Raw genomic sequence first — 23,740 nt, forward strand, 5'->3', positions numbered from 1 at the left:
GCCAGACTGTAAACATCTTCCGTGACACTTGTATGGCAGAAAACACTTCTATGACTTCATACTTGTATGAATAATGACATTACTTGGGCTGCATCAATTTTGCAGCTAAAAGAGCTCCTGGCTGAGTGGTACTTCAAATGACTGGTTAACTAACTTTTAAAGGCAAAGTCACCTTAAGTGTATTCGTCTTTAATTTACATCACAGTTTGAATGGAATAAGATATTCTTAAATATACTGCTAAGGTCAGCCTGTATGAAAAAAAATACTTGGAGGTAAGCTGATATGACCAGTAAGCAAATAAATGTAGTTAACACATCCTAAGAACTACTACACTGTAAAAAATGCCCCTCCAAAAAAAAGAAAAAAAACGTATCTCAAGGTACTTTTACCTTGAAATAAGCAAAAAATATCTGCTAATAGAACAAGTAAAAATTTGCTTGGCAAAATTTCTTAAAATAAGACGTAATATTTAGCAAATTGTGATCTTAAAATTAGCAGGAAAACTTATTTTAAGCAATATTTTACCAGAATTTTTTTTAGTGTCTCAGAATAAGACAGGACTGCTAACAATTATTTATTTCACTCAAAAAAAGATTTTTGCACCAGTAAATTTCATGTCAACTTCTTCATTTGAGATATATTCACTTTAATTTGATTTGTATTATAGCAGCACTTCTCTAGGTTTAAGACCATCTTGTACTAATACGATTACAAAGTTTAATATGAGCATTTTGAGATATACTGTCTTCTAGTGAGCTGGATATACTAATATTCAGTCATGTTGTTACTTAGGCTAAGCCAGCTATGCTCAAAAGTAGGTGTTTCATTGTGTGCATGTAGTTGGAGGATGTATATTTGTATCTGATTTAGAAGAAACAGTGCCTGAAAACGGTAACCCACCCTTAAAAAAAAACCAACTTTTCTTTCTTTCTTTCTTTTATCAATGGAGCTGTTTTCTGATAGATTCTCCAATAAAATGCATTTACTTAAATCAAGTAAAGGGTTTGTCTTAAATCAAGATTATCCGTCTTCCACAAATAAGATCTGAGCTTGAAAAATGTATGAAATGTAAAATAAACCTTGTTTCTTCTAAATTACAACTCAAAACAAGATAATTTCAAGATTGTTTGACTTAACAAGATATTTAAGATGCATTGTCTTAAAACAAGTCCCTCTATCTTGCTCAAATGTTACTTATTAAGTAAATATAACATAAATCAAGTGGGATAAGACATTTTGACTAAAAATGAGAGAATTTCACTTGGTAAGATTTTGAGTTTTTGCAGTATACTGCTTCACTCTATTGATAAAGAAGTGCTTCTTAGCATTGCCTATCCTTTTTCTCTGGACCATATTTTATAGTATGGTTCCTCTAAACTGTGTACTATGCTGAAACCACTCTTGACACAATGTTTAGATTCTAAGCTGAGCACCATTTCCTTTTTACTATTAGCTAACTACTGTACCTACCTAGCTCACCTCTACCTGAATGAGTAATAGCAAAGATACACCGACGTCACCTGGGGCTATGTTTATGAACAAACATAACCATGTGGATACTGAGTCGCTCTGTCTGCTTATAAATGTAAGCGAAATAGACATTTTAGTCATTGACATGTAACTCCAAACAACTAAACCTTCACATTTTGGTAAAACATGTCCATTTCCAAACATAACACACCGTGTAATTTACCCACCAGAGAGCAACCCACCTCTGCTTTGCTATTACTTCCTGTGACGGTTCCTGGACGGTCCCCACCTCCTCCTCTCTACCTGTCTGAACTGGGCGTGTTTTATTCCCGAAGGAGCCTCCGTCTTGGTGTAGTCCACTTCCCAAGATATTTCCAGGAATAACTCACCGACAGAAAACTTTTAACAAAGGTAAGAAAAGTTTTGAGACTATTGACTTCCAGCGATAGTATTATGGGGCGTTAGCCAGTGCGATTTAAATCAAGTATACTCTGATTTCCCAGAATTAAAACCACATCATAAAAAGAGAAGAGTCCATCTGAGGTCAAAGGATGACTTGTTTAACTTTGCTGTTATTGATTCAATAAGATAGTATGTTGCATTATATGAAACCTTAAATCAGTGTTGCTGCTTGTTGCTTAAAAAAGAGGCCTGAAACTTGATATTATAGTTGCCACAGCGCCCACTGTCTTCCTTAATTCAGATATTTTCCCTCAGTGAAAAAGATTTTGACGTCAAAGGGAAATGCTTGGTGCTTTTTAGGCAATGACTCTTATTTGTGTAGTAATAAGATACAGACTGTGTTATTGTATTTTTAATGGAGGGTGGATGTGTTCTTCCTGTGCTGTAGTTATTAAGTGCCCTCTGGAAATTAATCTTTAAAATGCACATCTACTGTATAGAGTATAAGAATTTGATGTAAATTGAAATCACATATATGCAGTTAACAGTTCAGTACTTGATAATGAGTTAGAGTTCTTCAAAACATCGTTGTTGTTTTTGAAGGAGAAGTTTTTCATGATGCATTTGGATGAGCCCTGTGATGTTGTCACCACTTTTAGGTCTCTTCCTCGATCAGAGTAATATTGTCGGAGTAAATTCATCACTCTCCAACACATCCCGACAAGCCTCCCTTCAGCTGAAATGCAAGCTCAAACTCAAACTTTTAACTGTACCCTACGGCTGCACAGGGCGGGAGCAGCACAATGAACCAGAGTGTGCTCATTAAACTTAGCCTCCCAGCAATACAGATTTACACAGCATACACTTCCAATGAGCTACCTAGGTATCTCTTTTGATGCCCCCAGTCTAGACTGGTGTGTGTACTAGTTTTTGCATCTCTTTGTTTACCACATTTCAGATGTGGAATAAAGCGAAATTGTTTCAGTGTGTGTGGAGACTGTGGTTCTGTATGGTCTCTCTCTTGCACCAGATTCGTGTCCCTGCTCGTCACACATTCCACAGCTGTACCCTCCCTGCACCTCCTCCGCTCTTCTCCTCTTTCTTACCTAGTGGATTTCTTTCATCCATAAAGTCTTTTTCATTATTTAAATCAAACAATCCTCCACCATATCTGTGCCTTCCTGGGCAGAGCTGCTGCTGTGTGTACTGTGCGTTCTGCAGTATCATCATATTCTTCCTGCTGGCCCGAACCAGTACATCTGCCCGCCTTTGTGTTCACTGATATCTTATTTATAAATGTTTCGGCTGAGAGGAGAACTTTGGGGGCTGCAGTATCATTGCAGAGATACTGCAGAGGAAGCGTGGTGAAAATCAGTTTTGTTGGAGGGTAAGAAACAGAGATTACATTAGGATGTTCCCACAGGATGTTGAGAAACACTTGATCCTCTGACTCATGTTTTCATCTCAGGTGTTTCCTAATCTTCCAAACAAAAGAAAGCGAGGAAAGAATCAGCATATTTTGGTGGATTTCCTCCACCATGTTATTAATAAGAGATGGTTTGTAGGGGTGGGTTTATCCCTATGGTTTATCCCCTCCAGTGTTCCCTGTGGTGTGCCTTCGTGAGTATCTTAAACTAATAGTGTCTTAATCAATGTTCCTTTTGACTCTTGTCTTTCTACAACAGGGCGATGATCACAGCCGCAGAGTATGGAGAAACGTCATGGGAGCTGTCTGTGCAGGTGGATCAAAAAGCTGGAGACGAGTCCATGAAATTTAAGCTACGGGTGAAGGGCGACTTGCATATTGGAGGCCTTATGCTGAAGCTGGTGGAGAAGATCAGTAAGTATCAGTAGACTGTAAAAGAGAAAGTACATTAGCAGTATGTAGCATCTCATATATGTGCATTTCAGCAACGTTTTGGAATCATCAGATTGTTTAATTCAAAGTACTTTTTCTTTGTTTATCTGATGAAATGTGTCTATTCATTCAACATGTTTGAGGCACAGACTCTCAGCCTACCTTTGCTGCTGTAAGTGCTCTGTTATGAGGCCACACCCTTGTTTGCCCTGGATTTTTCTACTGCAATGCCATTGTTTCATTACAATGGTTTGGCATTTGTAGCCTTAGGGGCCAAAGTTCAGCCTGCATCTAACCTGATATCTCTTTATAGTTCCCTGTAAACACTGAGGAGCTAATATGATAAGGAGGGTAACTCGAGATGGTTTAAAGAGCATGAGACATAATAGATGACTAAGTAGCTTGTCATCAACAGACGGATTTCAACCCAGCACCATAATATGATGTCAGGTAGACTCATAAAACCACACTTTAATCATGCTCAGCCGCCTACACAAACGTGGGTACAGGAAGTTGGTGTGTTGTTAGCAAATGTAATGTGTGGAATAACAAGCCCTTAAAAGTGGCATTATGAGAGTAACATGGTAGTCATGTTTGATCTGTGTGTCTGCAGAGGCTCCTCAGGACTGGTCAGATCATGCCCTGTGGTGGGAGCAGAGAAAATGCTGGCTGCTCAAAACCCACTGGACCTTGGACAAGTATGGGATTCAGGTACTACAAGGATACTGAAGTGTTTTTTTTCCTTTATTTCTGTAGTTATGCTGACCTTTTGTTTGTTATAATTTGAGAATTTTAATTCTAAATAGGATTTTAAAATCCCTAACATTGTATGTCAGAGAGGGAGCCATCTGTGGTTGTATTTTCACATCCCAGCCTCTAACATTTGTTAGGTTTATAATTTACTCATTTCTGTTAAAGCCAAGCATTCTTTAAGCCCAAAAAAGGTTTCAAATAAAACTATTATCAAAGTGCTCAATTCTCTCTGAAACATTGCAGAATGTGTACAATATGAGTACAATCCACAGTTATGTGTCTAAGTTAGCTCTCGATACTACACCTACCCTCAGTTCTTGGCGTCAATTCCCGACACTGCAAGTGAGAACATGACTTCAGACTGTATACCCTTTATTTACACAATCCACAGATATTACAGGAATTCTAACATGATATCCTCAAGTTAATCTAGCAAGGGAAGTTCCCTTAATTTGGTCATAATCTCCAAAGCAATATAATGGTAAGGGAGATTTAAATGGATAAAGCAGGTATTGTTCATGCTATTTAAAAAACATTACTCTGCACAGGCTGATGCTGACCTGAGATATACACCCCAGCACAAACCCCTGTTACTGCAGCTCCCCAACATGAAGACAGTCAAAATGACCGTCAGCTTCTCCAGCGTGGTCTTCAAGGCGGTGGCAGAGATCTGTCGAGTACTCAGTGAGTTTTTCTGTCCTTTCTGTTTGCATCGTCCAGTGGCCCTTGCTGCTTTTGTTGGGCTTCATTCTTAACCTTTCTTTCATATGATTCCTGACTCCTCTCACCCTCTAATTTTTACTCCACTTCAGACATCAGACGATCAGAGGAACTGTCCCTGTTGAAGCCTCCAGATGATCCATCCAAAAAGAAGAAGAAGAAAGACAAGAACTCAGGACACGATGATATCTGGGACATTGATCTACTTAGCGGGGGACCAGCAGGCACAGGTACTATGGAACACAGTGATGTTTTTAACAATGCTATAAAGAAGTTTCACAGACATCAAACAAGAACTTGATCTTGTTATGTAAAAAGTATCCCAGCAGTATTGCTTAGAAGATCCAGGCTAGTACTCAGATAATGAAAGGATTAAGATGAATCTGCAGGAGAGAAATGGTAATAGTTCCTGTATTATTAAACATATCTCATCCTCCTTTTTTTGTCATACCTTATGGCTTTGGTATCATTTTCAGGCTTGGTATGGTTTATAGTTTATATAATATGAATATTACTGTTGCTTTGTGTTTGTAGTGGCTGCCAAGATCTTTCAGTTTTCTTCTTACAGACAGGTTAATTTGATTTGCAGTCCCTGGCAGTTTAAAAGAACATACAAAAGCACACCAGTACAAACAGAGGCCCACACTATTTACCCAAACAGATCCCAGTATATCAGTGATTTACTCCAAACATTTAGGGAATGTAAATTACATTGTTCCACATTTCTGGGTCGTGACATTAGGGCAGCAGGTTTAGTGTTAGGAATGTTGCTCAACTCTTGTAGAGTAGAGATCCTGTGCAGGAAGTGTAAAAGATCATTTTTCTGTAGACAATTCTTGCACTCCATCGTACATTTGAACAAAGATTTTACATATATGTATGCTTGAACAGAGCCATCCTTTATAGGAAACAGTTTCAGCAGTGCTCTACCCGAAAGTCAAAATATTTAATGTGACAAATGTTTATGCATCTCGTATTGATGAAGACTTTGATTATCGCATGTCTTCCTGGATTCATGTTAGAAATATGCATCTATATGATAAAATGATGTGATTCTCAAATGCATTCTTACCATGTTCAAAGTACAATCAAGTATTTGAAATGTCCTTCCAGGTGTTGCTTTTATCATGATAACGTAAAAGTAATTGTATCACACGGTAAACATTTTTGTCTTTTTTTTAATGAGATAACTTTGTGGGGCTTTTCTTGCCTTTATTGAGAGGACTGGACAGTAAACAAAGCAGGAAACTGAGAGGGGAAAGTGGGTAATGACATGGGGCAAAGGGGCACAGGTCAGATTTTGTGTTGACTGAATTCTGAGTAGACTGGTTGATTGATTTATTTGGCTACATCATTGACTGTTGTAGGTCTTATCTGTTGATAACATTTACTCTAGGGTGTTTATTTAGCTCAGTACATAATAAGGATGTCAGAATGTTCTATACTTTGCTACTTTTCAATACCATGTTCTTTAAAACATTACAATGTACTTTGATTTTACATTCAATAGTATCGAAAAACACCTACGCATATGGTGAGAAAAAAAGACCTATCAACATAGATACATAGATAAAGTACAGAGATGGACTATCCAGAGGAAATATTTTATATTGTTTATATAGCTCTGTTAGGAAAACTATATTTACTTTGCCTTTCATTACTATTAACAGCCGGTCAAATGTTGGCACAGTGATTAATTCTGTGCTGATCAGAACAATGTGCAGATTGAAAATCCAAAATCATAAAATGAAACATTATGGGTGCCCAGGAGTTATTTTTCTGTTGCCATGGTGTTGAAACAGGTATAGATATTGTTTGATTTTTAATGGTATCTCATGGAAGTTCAACATTGAAGAAAACACTGGAACATATGCTAAAATCCTTATTGCAACAGTCCCTAGTGAACTCTGGGCCTGGGTCCTTTGCTGCATGTCATCCTCACTCCTTCCACCCAATATGTTATATCTCTCTAAACATAGGTCAGGAGATACATGATGCCACTAATTCAACACATTTAGATTAGTCCAGCCATAGAGGGGACAGTGTCAGATTTCTATGAGCTTCAATTGTGGTTGGAGAAGAAGAAATGAGACATATACTTGGTGCTGCTGAGATCTGAAAGTTTGCCGTTTTGATCAGTGAGATCTGAAAGAATGGTTCAGTATGCTGCTGTTTCCTAACTGTATCCCGTTCAAGCACTCTCTCATCTTACACTGAGTGTGCACTAAGGATTACACACCAACCTTAAAATAGCTACTTTTAATGATAAAGACATTTGATCTCTTCGTTTAATGTGCACCTAGTTATTACCTGCCAAGTATCATCATGCATCATTTGTTTTCCTTAAGCCAAACTTTTATTTTACATTTCAATCATTTTTTGTTAAGTGTCTTTCAGGTTTAAAAAATCCCTTATAATCCCTTTAAATTCACTGAAGAATGCTGATCTGGGCAAACCTGATGTACATCATTTATTTCTCCTTCAACCAGGCCCAATGTACAGTAAGACCATGACAGCAACCTATGACCCAGAGAACGGGATGCCAGTGTCCGCCACAAGCCTTTGGTTTGGAGAAAACCCGCTCGCTGAGTCCCAGCCAAACTTACCCCCTGCTGAGCTGGCCAAGTTGTACCAGCCGCTGTCGCTAGTGGATAAAGCAGTCAACATGGCAGGGTACAAAAAAACTTGTAAAACTAAAATGAGTGTGAAACCTGAATGTGACGTGTTGATCTGAATTAGATTTGTGTTATTTGTATGATGTATATTTAGTTGTTGCCTTGTTCCCACAGGTGGTTGGATTCCTCTCGTTCTCTGATGGAGCAAGACATTCAAGATGAAGAAAAGCTGTTGCTTCGCTTCAAGTACAATGTCTTCTTTGACCTCAACCCAAAAGTAAGACTCCCAGAAAAGTCAGAGACCTTTTAAAAAAAGGTCTTCTGTTAGCCACCTGTAAAACCATAATGGTAGACTTGATCTGAAGGTTTGAATTGAATTTGAACATATGTGTGTTTGTTCAATGTTATGCTTTAGTATGACGCTGTCAGAATAACACAGCTGTATGAACAAGCACGCTGGTCCATCCTGCTGGAGGAGATAGACTGCACAGAGGAGGAAATGCTGATGTTTGCTTCATTACAGGTAAGTCTTATAATGTCACAGTCATTCACTCATTTGATATTTTTTCTATGTTTCAAGCGATTTCGATTCTTGTTTTACACAATGTAAGCACTGTTTATATTTTATTACGTTACTGAACATATGAATACACTTTTTTAAAGAATTTATTAGTTATATCAATTGAATAAGTAAAATGGAACTTGTTATCACTGGTGAAATACTAAAGCATGGATTTTAAGCATGAATATAACAAATAACCATCTATTAAGCTTTTAGACACTGAGATAAAATTCTTTAACACCTTTAAAATGTATTATATTCTTTTTAAACTGGTTTATGGCACTTAAGGTTAAATTCAAAAATTTGGATTTTCCTGCAGTCAGGAACCAAAGTTGTCAAAAGGGCACCATAGTGTACCATGAGTAAGTCTTCAGTTTCAATTAATCTTTACTTTTAAAGCACCAAATCACAACAAACGTTATCTAAAGAGTAGGTCTAGACTGTCTGTGCTCTATGTTAAATTATTAACAAAGACCAACATCAAGACAGGATAAGATCCAGTCCCATCTTACATGCATGACTCAATCTTATCTCATCTTAATCCACCATGAGCAGAGCACCTGGCAGTATTTAGCAAGTTACAGTGGCAAGGTTAGACCTCCTTTAACAGGCAGAAACCACAAGCAGAACCCGACTCATGTTAGACAGCCATCTGCCTCGACCGAGTTGGGGTTGGAAAGAGGGATAAAAGGAGGTGGATAGAGAGAGAGAGAGAGAGAGAGAGAGAGAGAGAGAGAGAGAGAGAGAGAGAGAGAGAGATGATAGTGGTGAGCAGTGGCCAGTGCCCCTGTAAAACTGACCCCCTGTGCCCCCCCCCCTCCACACCAAACAAATAGTATACAATAAAAAAAGCTTCGGTATCACGCCGATGTTACAGACGGAACAAATGCATGTGGCACTTGGTTCCAGTCCCTTAGAGCACTTAGGGACTCATGTTGAGTGTAAACAACCAAACAGCTGCTGTCAGTCTGCATTTTGATCTAGTACACAGTAGTATATATGTCTAGTATATAGGGATGCACTGGTGTTTTGCCAATTTGTTCTCAGCCGTTCCTCGCCCTTCTCAGTCTCTTTTGTCAGGGTTGAATGTGTCCCTCTGACAACACCCTTGGCCCCAGCCTGGCCCCCCCAGTAAAATTGGTCTAGAAACGCCACTGGTGGTGAGACAGATAGTGGTAGTTGTAGCAGCTGGAGTCTGGCATGTCCACAGAAGCAGGTTGTCTACGGCAATGACTCAGAGGAACCTATGAGATGAGAGCTCAATGACTCTTGAAGTTAGTGATTAGTTCTAGTTGTGTAGCTGTGTCTAAATCCATGCAGGGACATGCTTGAACATGAGGAAAATCCCACTGGGGACGAGAGAGAATGAGTAGTAGGAAAAGTAATATGATAAGAACTACAGCTATGTATGCATAGAAACAAATGATTATCATTTTAACTGGGGCAAAGTGTACCCTTTGATAGTCTCTGTGTCTAAATTTCCATGCCTCTAGGATTTGTTTGGCTGTTATTGAGCAACTGCTGGGACAGTGATTCAGAAATCACGGTGATTCAAGAGGAGATCAGTGTTACACTCACCTACACATTGGTGCAACGGCTGGCACACAAGGCCGTGCTCAGAACTCCCTCTGACTCATGCCAGTCTTGCATAACCTCTTAAGTCATGTCGGAGAACTTCAGAATGAGTTCTACTTGCTGAAGTAAATGTTTGATCATTGCTACCGGGAAAGTAGAGCTTTGTCACTTATGGAGTACAAACATTCTATCTTTGGTTTCAGTATCACATTTGTAAACTGACCATCTCAAGTGAACCCTTGGACCACTCCAATGAGCCAGAAATAGATGAAGTGGAGGCCGCCCTGTCCAACCTGGAGGTGACTCTTGAAGGTGGACTCACGGACAGAATTCTGGTAAACATATTTTTTGGAATATTGACTGTAATTTTCAGGTTTTCGTGTCTTTACAGTGCGAGTAGAACACCTGTTTTAAAGCAGGAGTGATGGGTAGGCCTCTGATGATTGCATGTCTTAACACAGTGATGTCAGGAGAAGACACAGGATAATTGACAGTTGTTTGTCCCTCCCCCAGGAAGACATTACAGACATTCCAGAGCTGGCAGACTCCCTCCGCCTGTTTAGGTAAGCCCACCTTTATTGAACCTGTGTATAAAGTTTCATTGTTTATAACTGAAGTGGACCCACATATAAGTAACTGAAATCAATCCTTGGCTGCCTTTTCAACTTTGAACTGTCTAGAGCTCTTAATCAACTTTATTTAGGGGCTAAATTTGGAGCAGCCATGAGGGGATTTATGAGAAAGGATAAAATATTCGCTATACAAATTGATTGTGTCTATTTATGTCTCCCATTCTGGCTGTAAATCGTTTCCGGGTTGTTAAACAGACTCAAGGATGTAAAAGAATTGATTAAAGGGAACAACCTTCTACTGAGCTGCTCACTGCCCTGAATGTGTGGCCCAGGCTATTTAGAAATGGATCTTGTAAACCTTCTAAAACATTCATGATGTTTGCTTAAAGTGTTTTGTGTTTTGCTCATCTAAGATTATGAACAGTATGGCAGGCAAAACAATGATTTATTTTTTGTTTTTCTGTTCAGGCCCAAAAGACTAACGCTGCGGCCATACAAAGAGTACTGGTTTGTATTCAAGGACACAACCATCTCTTACTACAAAAACAAAGAAACCTCGAATGGAGAACCCATAGAGCAGTTTCACCTCCGAGGTCAGTGCAAAGCAATGGTGTGAAAACACTACTGTAATGTTTAAGATTAATTACCCTTATTTCAAGCATACCCATGAAGAAGGATTATGTCTTTGTGCATCCCCCTGTGCATACCAGATTATCTATAATGGCTAAAACACATAGAATATTCAATAATACACTGTTATCTGTGAAGAAATATGATAAAAGAAACTTTTTTCTTGCTACAGGTTAAAGAAAAGTGCTAAAATATTTAGAATCAAGGCCTCATTTTAATTCAGTGGTATTCTCCTTGAGGTGCCAATGCATGCAAGCTGTTTTTTCAGTCTGTGAAAATACAAGCAGATCTCCTACATCTTGCTCTGTTTCTTTAGTAATTAAAATCCAAACTATCCCTTTGTTTGGCAGGTTGTGAGGTGGTCCCTGATGTCAACGTGACAGACAAGAAGTTCGGTATCAAGCTCCTGCTCCCTGTTGCTGACGGGATGAATGAGGTGTACATCCGATGTGACAATGTGAGGCCCAGCTGTATATCCACATGCATTAATTGCAATAATTTTCATGTTAGAACCTGTAATTCCTCCTCCACTTTCTCATTGTACTGGTATTGTAACTGACATATAATTTCCCCATCTTACAGGAAACACAATACGCCAAATGGAAAGCTGCGTGTATCCTGGCCTCTAAGGGCAAGACAATGGCCTACAGCTCCTATAAGTCAGAGGTGAAGAACATTCAGTCATTTTTGCAAATGAAGAGCCTGGCGCCCCCTCCTGGTCAGGCAGCTCCTGACATTGATGCTATGGAGATGAACGCTGAATGTTTTGTTTCTCCACGCTACGCCAAGAAGCACAAGACCAAACAGGTTGGTTCAAAGGCTACAGCCGACATACTTGACTTTGCCAACAGCTATCAATGTTGCATCACTGTTATTACTTAATATGTTTGCTTAATCTGCCTGTGGTGGTCGTTTTAAGCTAACAGCACGTATCCTGGAGGCCCATCAGAACATTACACGGCTGTCACTGGTGGAGGCCAAGATGCGTTTTATCCAGGCCTGGCAGTCACTTCCAGAGTTTGGTATCAACTACTACATTGTCAGGTACAGTGCACATATTTAGTGACCAAACGTCTGCCATTTTTTGAAAATGCAAACAATATCGCTTGAGAGGTTATCTTTTTTCATTGGTGTTTCAGGTTCAGAGGCAGTAAGAAGGACGAGATTCTGGGGATCTCATACAACCGTATGATCCGTATTGACATGTCCTCTTGTCTGCCTATCACCACATGGAGGTTTGCCAACATGAAGCAGTGGAACGTAAACTGGGAAATTAGACAGGTACTGTTGTACCCGTTTATTAAGTTGTGACCTACAAACATTGTTATTTGACTGATATGAATCTATTGTTTGTGTGTTATTCCAGGTGACCATAGAGTTTGACCAGAATGTGTCTATAGCCTTCTGCTGTCAGAGCTGCGACTGCAAAGTGGTGCATGAGTTCATTGGCGGTTACATCTTCCTCTCCACAAGATCGAAAGACCAGAACGAGACACTAGACGAGGACTTGTTCCATAAACTCACTGGAGGCCAAGAGTGAACAAAGCTACGAGCCTTTTAAATCTTTCCCATAGTACATCTGCAATCGTGTTACAATGTGAAAGCACAGGAATCGTCTACTATAACAGTGGCCACCCTGAATACTGAGCGTATTACTGCAATGACAAATGTAAACTGTATCACAGTCAGATAAATTCTACTTTTCCACATGTCCTGCCATAAACAGTGCACTAGAAAAACAATGGTGTTGATGTAAATATGTAGTCAAGATTTCTCTCAAAACTTGGATGAATGGATATTTGTAAGATTTTTTTTAGGTACAACAGAAGAAAAGCAATTGTAAAGAACATTAAAGGGTGTTTTTTTTATCTCACAAGATGTCTTACTTTTTTTAATTTGCTGAATAAAAAACACAAAATTGAGTTTTCACATCGAAAGTGAAATTCTGACACAATAGTGGTTGTTTTTCGTATCCTCCAAGATGGCTGCACATGTCTTTTTATGTAATGGCATCATTTGAGTTTAATATTGGCAGCACAGCATGCTTAATTACACCTGGTTATTATTAAAATATTACAAACTTTGCTGCCCACAGTCGCAATTTTAAGAAAGCTTAATAAAACAGCTACAGTGGTAATTTTGATCTTAGATAACCTGTCAAACTTATGGGTTGGACTGAAGTAACCAAGACTTGCGTGTAGTTTAAAATTAGTTGAGACATCCCTGTGACTCAAGTTGTCTCCCATGTTGTATCATTTGTCCCAATTTGACCATATCGTGTTGTATCCTGAGTTGTGTAGGATGCTCTGCTGTTGCCTCACTGCCACACTGCTGTGCACTTATGGTGGGAAGGTGGAGCTGGCACACTGATAAAAAGCAGTTATAAAACACCAGATTGAGGTCCCATGCTGGGAAATAAAATGCACCCACCCAGGCTAGGCATTGACGTAGTCACACATCTGCCATGTTTGCGCACTACAAACCGTACTAATGTGTTGGAATGTAATCCAGCACTGTCAGCTCCCATGTTGATAGGCAAGCTGTTGAGTTTATTCCTTTATATAACTGTGTGTTAGAAAATTCACATTGAATTCAGTATCGTGTTCAGGAATGTGTCATCCAATGAAAACAATTCTACACTTGAAAATCAGGTCAGTATGGCTTAACATTTTCAGCATATCATTTATGACAGGGGTTCTCAAACTTTTGGCTTGTTTCCCCCCTTTCAGAAACAATTTCAGCCAAGTACCTCTTTGTATGGCTGAGAATTTCTTTTAGGAAATAATGTATGCACATGGTTTTACAGCAGTGGTTCCCAAAATTGTTTCTGTGGTGCCCCCCTTTCTGGGTGAAAAAAATACATGCCCCCCCCCCCCCCCCCCCCCCCCCCCCCCAAAAAAAGAACTTCATATACACACATACATACCTATTTATGTATGCATGGATGATTCATTCCTTCATTAATTAGTTAATTCATTCATTTTTTCATTTGTTTGTGATTAATTATTTAATTTGTCATTAATTTGCAGTACTCCAACGCAGCCCTACGGGTGGCGTACCCCCATTTGAGAATCACTTATTTATAACAAACAAATTAACAGAAAAATACATGTTTAAATGATTTTAAATAATACACAGATTGATGATATTTAGTAAAAATTGGTGTGAAAACAGATTAAGACATAAAAAAAAAAATTTCAACAAACATCTTTGTTATGTAAACCATCATTCTTCTACAGCTGAAAAAGCACATATTCTTCACCATAGTATAAAACTTTATGGCGCCCTCTCATATGAACCTACAGTAAATGAATAAACCATAGACTGTAATAATCATGGCCGTGGGAAGTAGGGGTGCTGAGGGTGCTGCAGCACCCACTGTTGGAAAAGGCATCAAACAATTTTTTCTGGATGCATAAATGAGTTGAAGCAAATACATTAATTAACACAATAAATCAGTTTTTTTCCCATTGTATTATTTTCTGAAAATGTAATGCCTGAGGAAGATTTGAGAAATAATTAAAGCAATTTTAAATAATTATTCATTTTAAAATAACCTGATGCATGGGCCCTGTGTGTGTGTGCCTGCTTAAAAACTAAATGTATTTGGATAAGTTCTGTTCAATGCGCTTTACTGTCTTTGGGGCCTGTTTTACCAGGTTTGGCTTGTATGCTCTTTGCTGTACAACGGGGTATGGAAGTGCAATTTGTGAATTTATAATGAAAAGTTCTCTTGAAAGCTTGTATTCAAACCAGACAAATAAAAATAAAATGTATGTGCGCTATAGCCTATCAGTTGCATAAGTAACCTAAATGCAAAAAGAAAAAAAAATGCACCTCTTACTACAGCATCCCCAACATAAAGCCACTTCCCACGGCTCTGGTAATAATAAATAAATGAATGAACTCTTTATGACTGTTGCACTGTTGTTGCAACTCCTTCCATGGCCGTGGGAAGTAGGGGTGCTGAGGGTGCTGAGGGTGCTGCAGCACCCACTGTTGGAAAAGGCATCACACATTTTTTTCTGGATGCATAAATAAGTTGAAATAAATACATTAATTAACACAATAAATCAGTTTTTTCCCCATTGTATTATTTCTGAAAATGTCAAACCAGATAAATAAAAATACAATGTAAGTGCGCTATAGCCTATCAGTTGCATATTAACCTAAATGCAAAAAGAAAAAAAACTGCACCTCTTACTACAGCCCCCCCAACTTAAAGCCACTTCCCACGGCTCTGGTAATAATAAATAAATGAATAAACTCTTTATGACTGTAGCACTGTTGTTGCACCTCCTTCCTAATATAGAAAAGTCGGCTGATTTGGCTGACCTAAAGTCCACTTATCGATTATTCTGAGATCTACATTCCAACCTAGTCATCGCACTTTGCTGCCATTGGCCAGTGAGTTCAGTGATGCATCTTTAAGCCAATCACAGACAAATCCGGTGAAACAGGACCCGACAAATCTCTTCCGCAATCGTTTAATCTGTCCTGAGAAGAAGTGAGGAGCTAGGGAAATGCAAGCTAACACGTGGGAGTAGTTATTTACCGTGTTTAGCTCTCTCTTCAGGGTGGTGTAGTGCCTTTTACAAAGCTGTGCCTTGTCAACGCCGACACTGTACACTTCGCTTGGGTTGACAGTGAGCTTCTCTGCTGTCCGGTGAGCTTTATTCATCTGCTGTTATTATGGCGGAAAACATAGATGATGACTCTGATTACAGAATCAAAGAGGGTGACTACGTTGTGTTGAAGCGAGGAGATATCTACAAAGCTGTGCAAATTCAACCGAAGAAGTAAGTCTTTATCAGTAAAAACAAATCTACACCAAAGCCAAGTCTTGACTTGTGCCTTCATTTTATGGGAGGGACAAACCGGGGCTGAGAAAGCTACACCTACCATCTCTCTCGTGATGGATAACTATATGTTAAAGTTGTTGTTATAACAATATTAACAAACATCTTGGTACTGATCTAGGAACATAGGAATTACAATGAACCTTCCTTATGATGTAAAATTACATGTGCAGGGCTGTATGAAGGCTGTACTTATTATTAATCCAAATTATATTATTTCATTGGTATTTATATCTTATTTTATTCCTTCTTTCTATTAATACTTTTTCATACTGTGTATAAGAGCATTCTGTAACAACTGATAAAGTATTTCTGATTCTGATGTACATTTCTATGTAATGAATATATATTTTATTCTGCTATTCTAACAGGAAGGTGATCTTTGAGAAGCAGTGGTTCTTCTTGGATAAAGCTGTGGGACACTTGTACAGAACCACGTTTGAAATTGCATCAGGCGCTCTTCAGCCACAAAAGTCAAAGGAGTCAGAGGGCTCTACTGGTGTGTAACCTGCTGTTCACACACACACACACACACACACACACACACACACACACACACACACACACACACACACACAGAAGTAACATTCATGTTTGACACTTTCATGTTCACTTTGAGTAACTCCTTTTGTGTGTGTGTGTGTGTGTGTGTTTGTGTCTGTGTCTGTGTCTGTGTGTGTGTGTGTGTGTGTGTGCGTGTGTGCGTGTGTGTTCTTTCCAGATGCAAAGGAGGTGGGCACAGACAACAGAAACATTGTAGATGATGGAAAATCCCAGAAACTGACCAGAGATGACATTGAGGCGCTAAAAGAGCAAGGTCTGAAGGGACAGGTACCAGTAATCTTGATGTTACATACAACATTATGGAAAAGTGTCACAATACTGCCAGCTGTCATCTTTATTATTTAAGAATAACCATGGAAGTGTTTCACTAAAATGTTTTTTGTAGATTCATCAAACTCCATGACAAACTAAAACCATGATCATCATCTTTTGTGGTTGAACGTATTTAAACCAAGCGGCAACTCCGGTCACAAAATATGAAGCCCATGCGGAAGTGTTATAAACTGCAATTCATTGAGAATCTGCTTGAGGCTGTATGCAGAAACACTGGAAACCACATACACACCAATTCAAAAAAGACGATCTTTGCAGCATTAATAAACATGTTTACAGCCTGGTTCAAAAAAATGTCTTGGCTCTACGTAGCTAATTTCTCTATCGGCACACACTGTACAGGGGGTGAATATTTTTCTAATGCGACGGTTCAGAAGATATTAAGATTACAAGTTTTTGCACAAATAAGGACATGACTGACTTGACTCCCGGACAGGAACATGTAGCTGTTGGCTAGGAGGCTCAAACTCCGCCTCTTTACGTCACACTCTGGCTGTTTCCAAACCGCCTGCTATACTAGCAGTACGTACTGATTTGGCCAAAATTCAGTATGTAGTAAGCAGTATGTGAACAAGAGCAAAATCTGCAGTAAGCCAAAACTCCCCAGATGTCTAGAGATTCGAGAAATTTTCACAGCATGCATTGGACCAGTCTGCCTCGCTTACTGTTTCCCATAATGCACAGCGCTCGTTCCTCTTTTTCTTCTTCCTTCTTTTTTGACGGGAGGAAATCTGTTTTGGGGTAATGTGAAAGTTATTGAATTCCATACAAACCACTTCTCAACTTTTTAAATCATTAGTAAATGCTAAATAAGCATTTTCTCTATCGGCTTCACCGTTGTTTACTTCCGCTGTTTGAAACTGGAAATCCAGTGACGTCTGGCCCAGCATGCTGCATGACAGATCGAACAGAACAGTCACACTACATACTAAATTCAAACGCAGTATGTAGTAGGCTGTACCTACTGCCTACTACATTAGTAGGTAGTATGTAGCAGGCCATTTCGGAAACAGCCTATGCCTGGTTGAGTTCTGCATTTCCAATATGGCTGCCACCGACAATTGGCTTCAAAGCAGCGCTCAGAAACAGATGGTCGACGTCACAGATACTACTCCATTATTTATACAGTCTTTGATTTAAACACACACATTAGAGCCACACTGCTGCAAACGTAGAGTTGCCCATTACAGTTTACTATAACTAATGAACATTCATTTTACATTGAGTATTTCCACACACAAGGTTCTGTCATTATTTGTGCTCTAAATGTATTTTGGTTTTCTGTTGTGGATACCTCCTTAATATTCACACAATGTAGTCTACTTTGAGTAATTGCTTGTCTGGCTATTTCAAGTAATTAGTTGACCGTTTTCAAAATCAGTTAAAACATTTGTGCCTCATTGTAAAAAGTTTTGCATATCAAGTTTGAAACAGTGGGCTTGGATCTGAGTGCCACATTCAGGGTATTAAAGTAGGAAAATGCTGAGAAGTGCCTACAAGGCATTGTTGGTTTTTGCCTGGTCATGGGAACCTTATCTTCTAAATTGTGAGATAAAAAGTTGAAGCATAATAAGAGGGAGAATTGAGGCTGTATATGCGTGTGTCCTCCGCAGGAAATCATCCAGCAGCTTATAGAGAACAGCTCAACATTCGGAGATAAGACTAAATATGCCCAAGACAAGTACATCAAGAAGAAAAAGAAGAAGTAAGTCACTGGTGACGTGGCATGCAATCTGTTTCACATTAGAATAACTCAGTGTGATGTAGTTAGTGTTATCATTGGTTTCATTCTCGTGTTTTTTCTAGGTATGAAAACACTGTGACCATTCTAAAACCGTCCTGTCGCATCCTGGCAATGATGTACCATGGTCGGGAACCGGGGAAGATCTGGTGAGTCAGCGTGTGGATTTTCAGAAAGTGTGACATTGATCGTTAACGGAGCAGAATGTGATAGATGTGTGTGTGTTTGCAGCCATCTGCGGTATGACACACTTGGCCAGATGTTGACTCTGGGGAACATCCACGCTGGTAGTAAAGTTTTGGTGTTTGAAACGTGTGCTGGTCTCGTGCTTGGCGCCGTCATGGAAAGAATGGGAGGTACGTCAGCATTGCGATCAAACTTTTTAACTTTCTTTTTCGATACAAAGAATGTGTTTTTCTTTTTGAACAATGCTCTTTCTCTGCCCTTTGCATAATTAATCTCTTTCTTCTCCTTATGCAGGCTATGGCTCAGTGATCCAAATGTACCCAGGAGGGGAGCCTGTCCGTGCTGGTGTGGAGAGTTTTGGCTTCCCTACACATTTTCATGATACGCTGCATGATTTTCCCATCTGCCGTGTCAACGCTCTGCTGGCAGGCACTCTGGACACCTCTGCCAAGGATCCCAGGGCTGCTGGAGGTAAACTATTTATTCAAAACATCCCTCAAGATGTTTCTAACCTTAGTTTTAGATGAAAAGGGAATATTCTGCTAAAATGCCACAGAGAATGTTAGTGTTTTTTTCACAGTTCAAAGATTAAAATGTTGGGATCTGTAAGCCTTGTTGGTTTATTTCAACAATGAATCTTTTAACATAATCCCGTATACATTTTGTGGTGGTCTTCTTGTATAGAATATCTCCTTTGATATTACAGATTTAAAGCCGCCTGTCATAGCTGCAGAAAAGGAGAAAAGCCAGCCTGAAGTAGAGCAGCAGAGCAATCCAGAAGAACAGAGCATGGAGACGAACAGTGCCACTGATGGAGTCCGTGACCAGGAGACAGAAGAAAGAGAGAAACGCAGAGAAGCCAGAGTATGTCCACTGTTCACCAGCCTCACCAGCAATATCATTCTTTTTTTTACCCTGCCCTCGTATTTGAAAGCAACATGACAAGCTTGTAGTATCACAATCTGATCTGAGAGAGGTAAAAAAAATGTTCTGATGTGATGTTTCTTTTTTGTAGGCTCAGGAAAAAAAGGTAAAGCTGGAGGAGAAACGGAAGAAGCTGGCTGCTGCTGCTGCTCTGTTGGAAGACAAGAACGCAGACGGGTTGGTCTCAGATTTAGTTTCTGCTTTCCAATTTTGTCTGATTTTTTTTTCCTCTGCAACACTGTGCTCATCTCCACATCAGCATCTTTCCGGTTCTTCCAGCTCTGCATTATCTGCTCCAGATTACACTGAGTAATAAACAACAGTAATTAAAATAGATCTACAGGCACAAAATGCAATGAGTGATTAAAGTATTGTTAAGTCTGTCAATGAAAGGCATGATAAACGTTGTGCCTTTGCATGAGCCAACACGCTGTGGCTCACACACAACGCCCTCACAAGGTGAACGATGTGATTGCTCTGCAGTTTCCTGTCATATAAAATGAAGGGCTTGCTTTATAGCTTTGCAGTGAGGGTGACACGAAAGCTGGGAGTATTGATCTGGTTAGCCTATTGACTTTCCTCCGAGTCTTCACAACAACACAGCTGCTATATCATAAATAGCACCTCTGAGCACAATTTTTTACACCTAAATCTGCCTCTTTTACTGACTCTCATCCAGCTGTGAAAGTAGGAAATGGATGTCTATAATAAGCATTCAATCCATAGGTCCACTGCTCATAACTCATAAAAGCACTGATGAGCTGAATGACTTTCTACTTTCTACTTCCTCCTTCCCGTTAACACAGTGTTGGGTTTACAGTGTGTTTCATATTGGACAGGTTTGCTGTATCATCTGTTTGTTTCCTCCATGCAGGTTGGTTATAGCGAGCCGCTTTCATCCGTGTCCAGTCCTAATGGGGCTGCTCAGATTCCTCGCCCCATCCAGACCCTTTGTAGTCTACTCCCAATACAAAGAGGTAAATCATCCATGGTGTTAACTTGACAACAGTGACTCAAAAACGGCTTTATTGTCCACCAGGTAATTTTTTTATTACAGTAACACAGCAGAGATCCCTGTCCCTGCTGTAGTGTTGCAATGCCTTTTCAAGTCGCAGAGCTCTGTTGTGCTTATGCTGCTGAAAAGATGACCGTGCGAGGGTGTTGACTCATTGACTCTGCAGTCCTCCGCCTAATATTTCTGTTTCCATCTCTCCTGCCTTCATCTCTGCAGCCTCTGATTGAGTGCTTCACAAAACTCAAAGAACAAGGCGGTGCGGTCGACATCAGGCTCACAGACACTTGGGTCAGACATTATCAGGTAAAGTTTTAACTCAGAATCAGCCCAGAATGCTGATTATTAATATTATTTTCATTATTTTTTAAGTTTAAACGGTAAAGATGCTGTAATCATTACTTCTTAATGATTTCTGGACTAGTTGTCCGTGTGTAATGAACCAACAGAGAATTATTATCAGCTTCTGCAGCTCCCCTCAGCTCTGTTCACTTTTTTTTTTGTATCTCTTTCACTGTCTTTTTTCTCTGCCCGGCCATTTTCATCAGGGTTATTTTCAGATATGTGAGGCAGCTTTTTTCAGTCAAAGTGGCACTACCAGGCAGTTACACTATCTGTTCTCCTGTGAAGAGCAGAAGAGTGCAAAAAGGAGAGCAAAGATTTATGTTGAGTTAGTTATTTGAACACACACACCGCTGCATAATAATAATACTTAGGTGGTTCCTCACTTTTTGGATGCGTACTTGGCAGCTCTTTCATAATTATGCTAACATAAACCCTCAAGTGCAATGATATACATGTTTATTTAAGCTTCATTTGCACACCAATCAATGAAGCTTAAATGATTAAAAAATACATTAAATTTAAAAGGAGTTAAATTGAGAACTTTTCTCTTGTCAGTAAATACTTTAAATGCAGTATTTAAAGCTTCTTAAGGGACCTTCAGTTGCGCCAATTTTTGCACCCGCTGAGGTCAAAGCAAGAAGTACCTTTTGTCTGTTTACCGCTTCTGTACCATACATGTAAAAGTGGTGTTTTCAGATGAAAAATCTCCTCAAGCTCGTTGAACAGTCAAACATTTTACCTGATTTGAATGTTTGCCCTAGAAACAAGGCTGTTTCTGCAGCCTCCTGTTACTCACTCACAGTGTCCAGTTTTCTCTCTACTTGTTCTTATTGAGAGAAATAAACATGTGTATTGGCAGGTGTCAGCCGGGAGCTGAACCGGGTCATAATCAGTCCAGCGGCAGAAAAGCTCAGACGGCTCTGATGTTGCTGGTCTGCAAATTTAGCGTACCAGCAATTCCCATCAGTCTGTTGGCTTTGTATCCAAAGGTGGGGAAATGTCCGGTTTAAAGTTGTCAACCTTTGTGTTGTTGTTGGCAGCAGTTGCGTATTGATCCTCTTTTTAAAAAGCGTACTGGCAGCTGACGCACAGCTGCAGCCGCCAGCTGAGCGTCTCTGCTGTGTGCAACACCTTTTAACAGCTGATTCACATCAAAACATGCTTTAAACTTAAAACACCTCCCTGATAGATGAGTGTAATATGAGACCACATGATGTTTGTTCCACGTGACGGAAAATTGAAAAGAAAAATGAGTATTTCGAGTAATTTCTTAACAATCAATTAATCGATAATCGATTAATTGTGTACATCCCTAGTTTTCACTAATAGTAGTGTTTGCATTTTTGAGTCATACAGAAGCTTCAGTTATCATTTGGGTCTGTTTCATAAGCAGCTAAAAAACTCCTTTTATGAGTTTTAATTTATCATTTGGTTTACCCAACTTGATGAAAATTGAGAAGCTCCACATTTTGTCAGTGTTAACCATCTCAAGGGGACATCATCGAAATGGTCTGTCTAATTAACATCTTTTCGTGATGTGCATTTTAATACAACAGAAGCAACATTCTCGTACTCAGTTGGAACCAGCTCTGATTGTCTCTGTTACTGTAAACCATTTAATGGATTATCATCATGGTTGCTGTTAAAGTTTGGTTTAATGAAGTACTTGTTTTAGTGTTTGGTAATTTTTACCTTCATTATTGGTTGAACTGCCTCAGACATTTCATGCTCTGCAGAAATGTTTTTCAGAAAAGATAAAAGTCTGATCTTTCACAGCAGAGACTCCCTCACTGCCCACTCTCTGTTCCTTTTCTTTTTTTCGTTTGTGAACTTTGCAGTAACCGCCTGAAACCAGTTAGTTTTCATACTCAAAGACATCGTCCCCTCACGACCAGAGTGTTATTTCCCCTGGCTCATCTATTAGACTTTAATGTCTCTTTGACTGTATGTATGTCCCGTCTCCAGGTGTTGCCTAACAGGACACATCCTCTGCTGCTGATGAGCGGGGGTGGGGGCTACCTCCTCTCAGGAACAACAGTTGCCGTGGACCGCTCCAAACCTGCAGGCTCCCGGCGAGCTGAGGAACCGGCGCCAAAGAGACAGAAACTTACGGACAGTGAAGGATAAACAAAACACAAGCAAAGAATCCTCAGAAGGCACATTACCGACGACCTACAGGGAATTTCCTCCAGCATCGACTCCTCTGATTTGACAGATCTGACCTGACACATCTGGAATAAACCAGGCATAGTGTCTGTTTTGCATTCATCAGCACACTTTCCCCCGGCTCGTGTATCCAGATCAGTGCAGTCTTAAAGTAATGCTGAGGAGTTAACTGTAAGTCAGTGCAGGCCGTATGAGCACAGTGTGTGTTGTGTAATGACAAGCAGAAATAACGTTATGTGTTGACAGTATGTGGCAGGTTTGTGTTTTATGCCTTAACAATACGTGTAAGAGCTTTCTTTTCTTGGTTAAATGCTCCCCAGCTGCTAGGTTATGACTTTTTTTACTTTGTTATCCCTGCAGTCAGTGCCATTTGTTGTATTAGCTTCACTGTGGGCTACATCTGTATCTGCTCAGGATTAAAAAAGCAGAAGAAGAAGAAAGGCTGTGTGAAC

General features: G+C 39.6%; 2 protein-coding genes across 3 annotated transcripts; both read left to right on the forward strand.

The window, feature by feature from the left end:
• Positions 1 to 1,696: 1,696 nt before the first annotated feature.
• On the forward strand, positions 1,697 to 13,031 carry fermt1 (fermitin family member 1). Of its 2 annotated transcripts, XM_034699831.1 has the most exons (16): positions 1,697 to 1,882; positions 3,559 to 3,713; positions 4,345 to 4,442; positions 5,033 to 5,168; positions 5,297 to 5,434; positions 7,694 to 7,877; positions 7,994 to 8,096; positions 8,235 to 8,342; positions 10,160 to 10,291; positions 10,470 to 10,519; positions 10,997 to 11,121; positions 11,509 to 11,615; positions 11,741 to 11,965; positions 12,078 to 12,202; positions 12,298 to 12,439; positions 12,525 to 12,698. In XM_034699831.1, exons 2-16 carry the CDS (start codon positions 3,563 to 3,565, stop codon positions 12,696 to 12,698), a joined length of 1,998 nt encoding a protein of 665 aa, XP_034555722.1. In that variant the 5' UTR covers positions 1,697 to 1,882; positions 3,559 to 3,562. The 2 variants fall into 2 exon arrangements, with proteins under 2 accessions (XP_034555722.1, XP_034555723.1); XM_034699832.1 differs by lacking the exon at positions 1,697 to 1,882 and having other exon boundaries at positions 3,563 to 3,713; positions 12,525 to 13,031.
• A 2,611-nt stretch (positions 13,032 to 15,642) lies between these two features.
• On the forward strand, positions 15,643 to 23,728 carry trmt6 (tRNA methyltransferase 6). The gene is made up of 12 exons (XM_034699559.1): positions 15,643 to 15,957; positions 16,389 to 16,516; positions 16,739 to 16,848; positions 18,528 to 18,619; positions 18,721 to 18,804; positions 18,887 to 19,011; positions 19,136 to 19,312; positions 19,548 to 19,705; positions 19,857 to 19,942; positions 20,640 to 20,742; positions 20,997 to 21,083; positions 23,088 to 23,728. Exons 1-12 carry the CDS (start codon positions 15,851 to 15,853, stop codon positions 23,247 to 23,249), a joined length of 1,419 nt encoding a protein of 472 aa, XP_034555450.1. The 5' UTR covers positions 15,643 to 15,850; the 3' UTR covers positions 23,250 to 23,728.
• The last annotated feature ends 12 nt before the right edge of the window (positions 23,729 to 23,740 follow it).

The sequence above is a fragment of the Notolabrus celidotus genome, chromosome 13 (assembly GCF_009762535.1).
Source record: "Notolabrus celidotus isolate fNotCel1 chromosome 13, fNotCel1.pri, whole genome shotgun sequence".
In the NCBI taxonomy this organism is placed as follows: domain Eukaryota; kingdom Metazoa; phylum Chordata; class Actinopteri; order Labriformes; family Labridae; genus Notolabrus; species Notolabrus celidotus.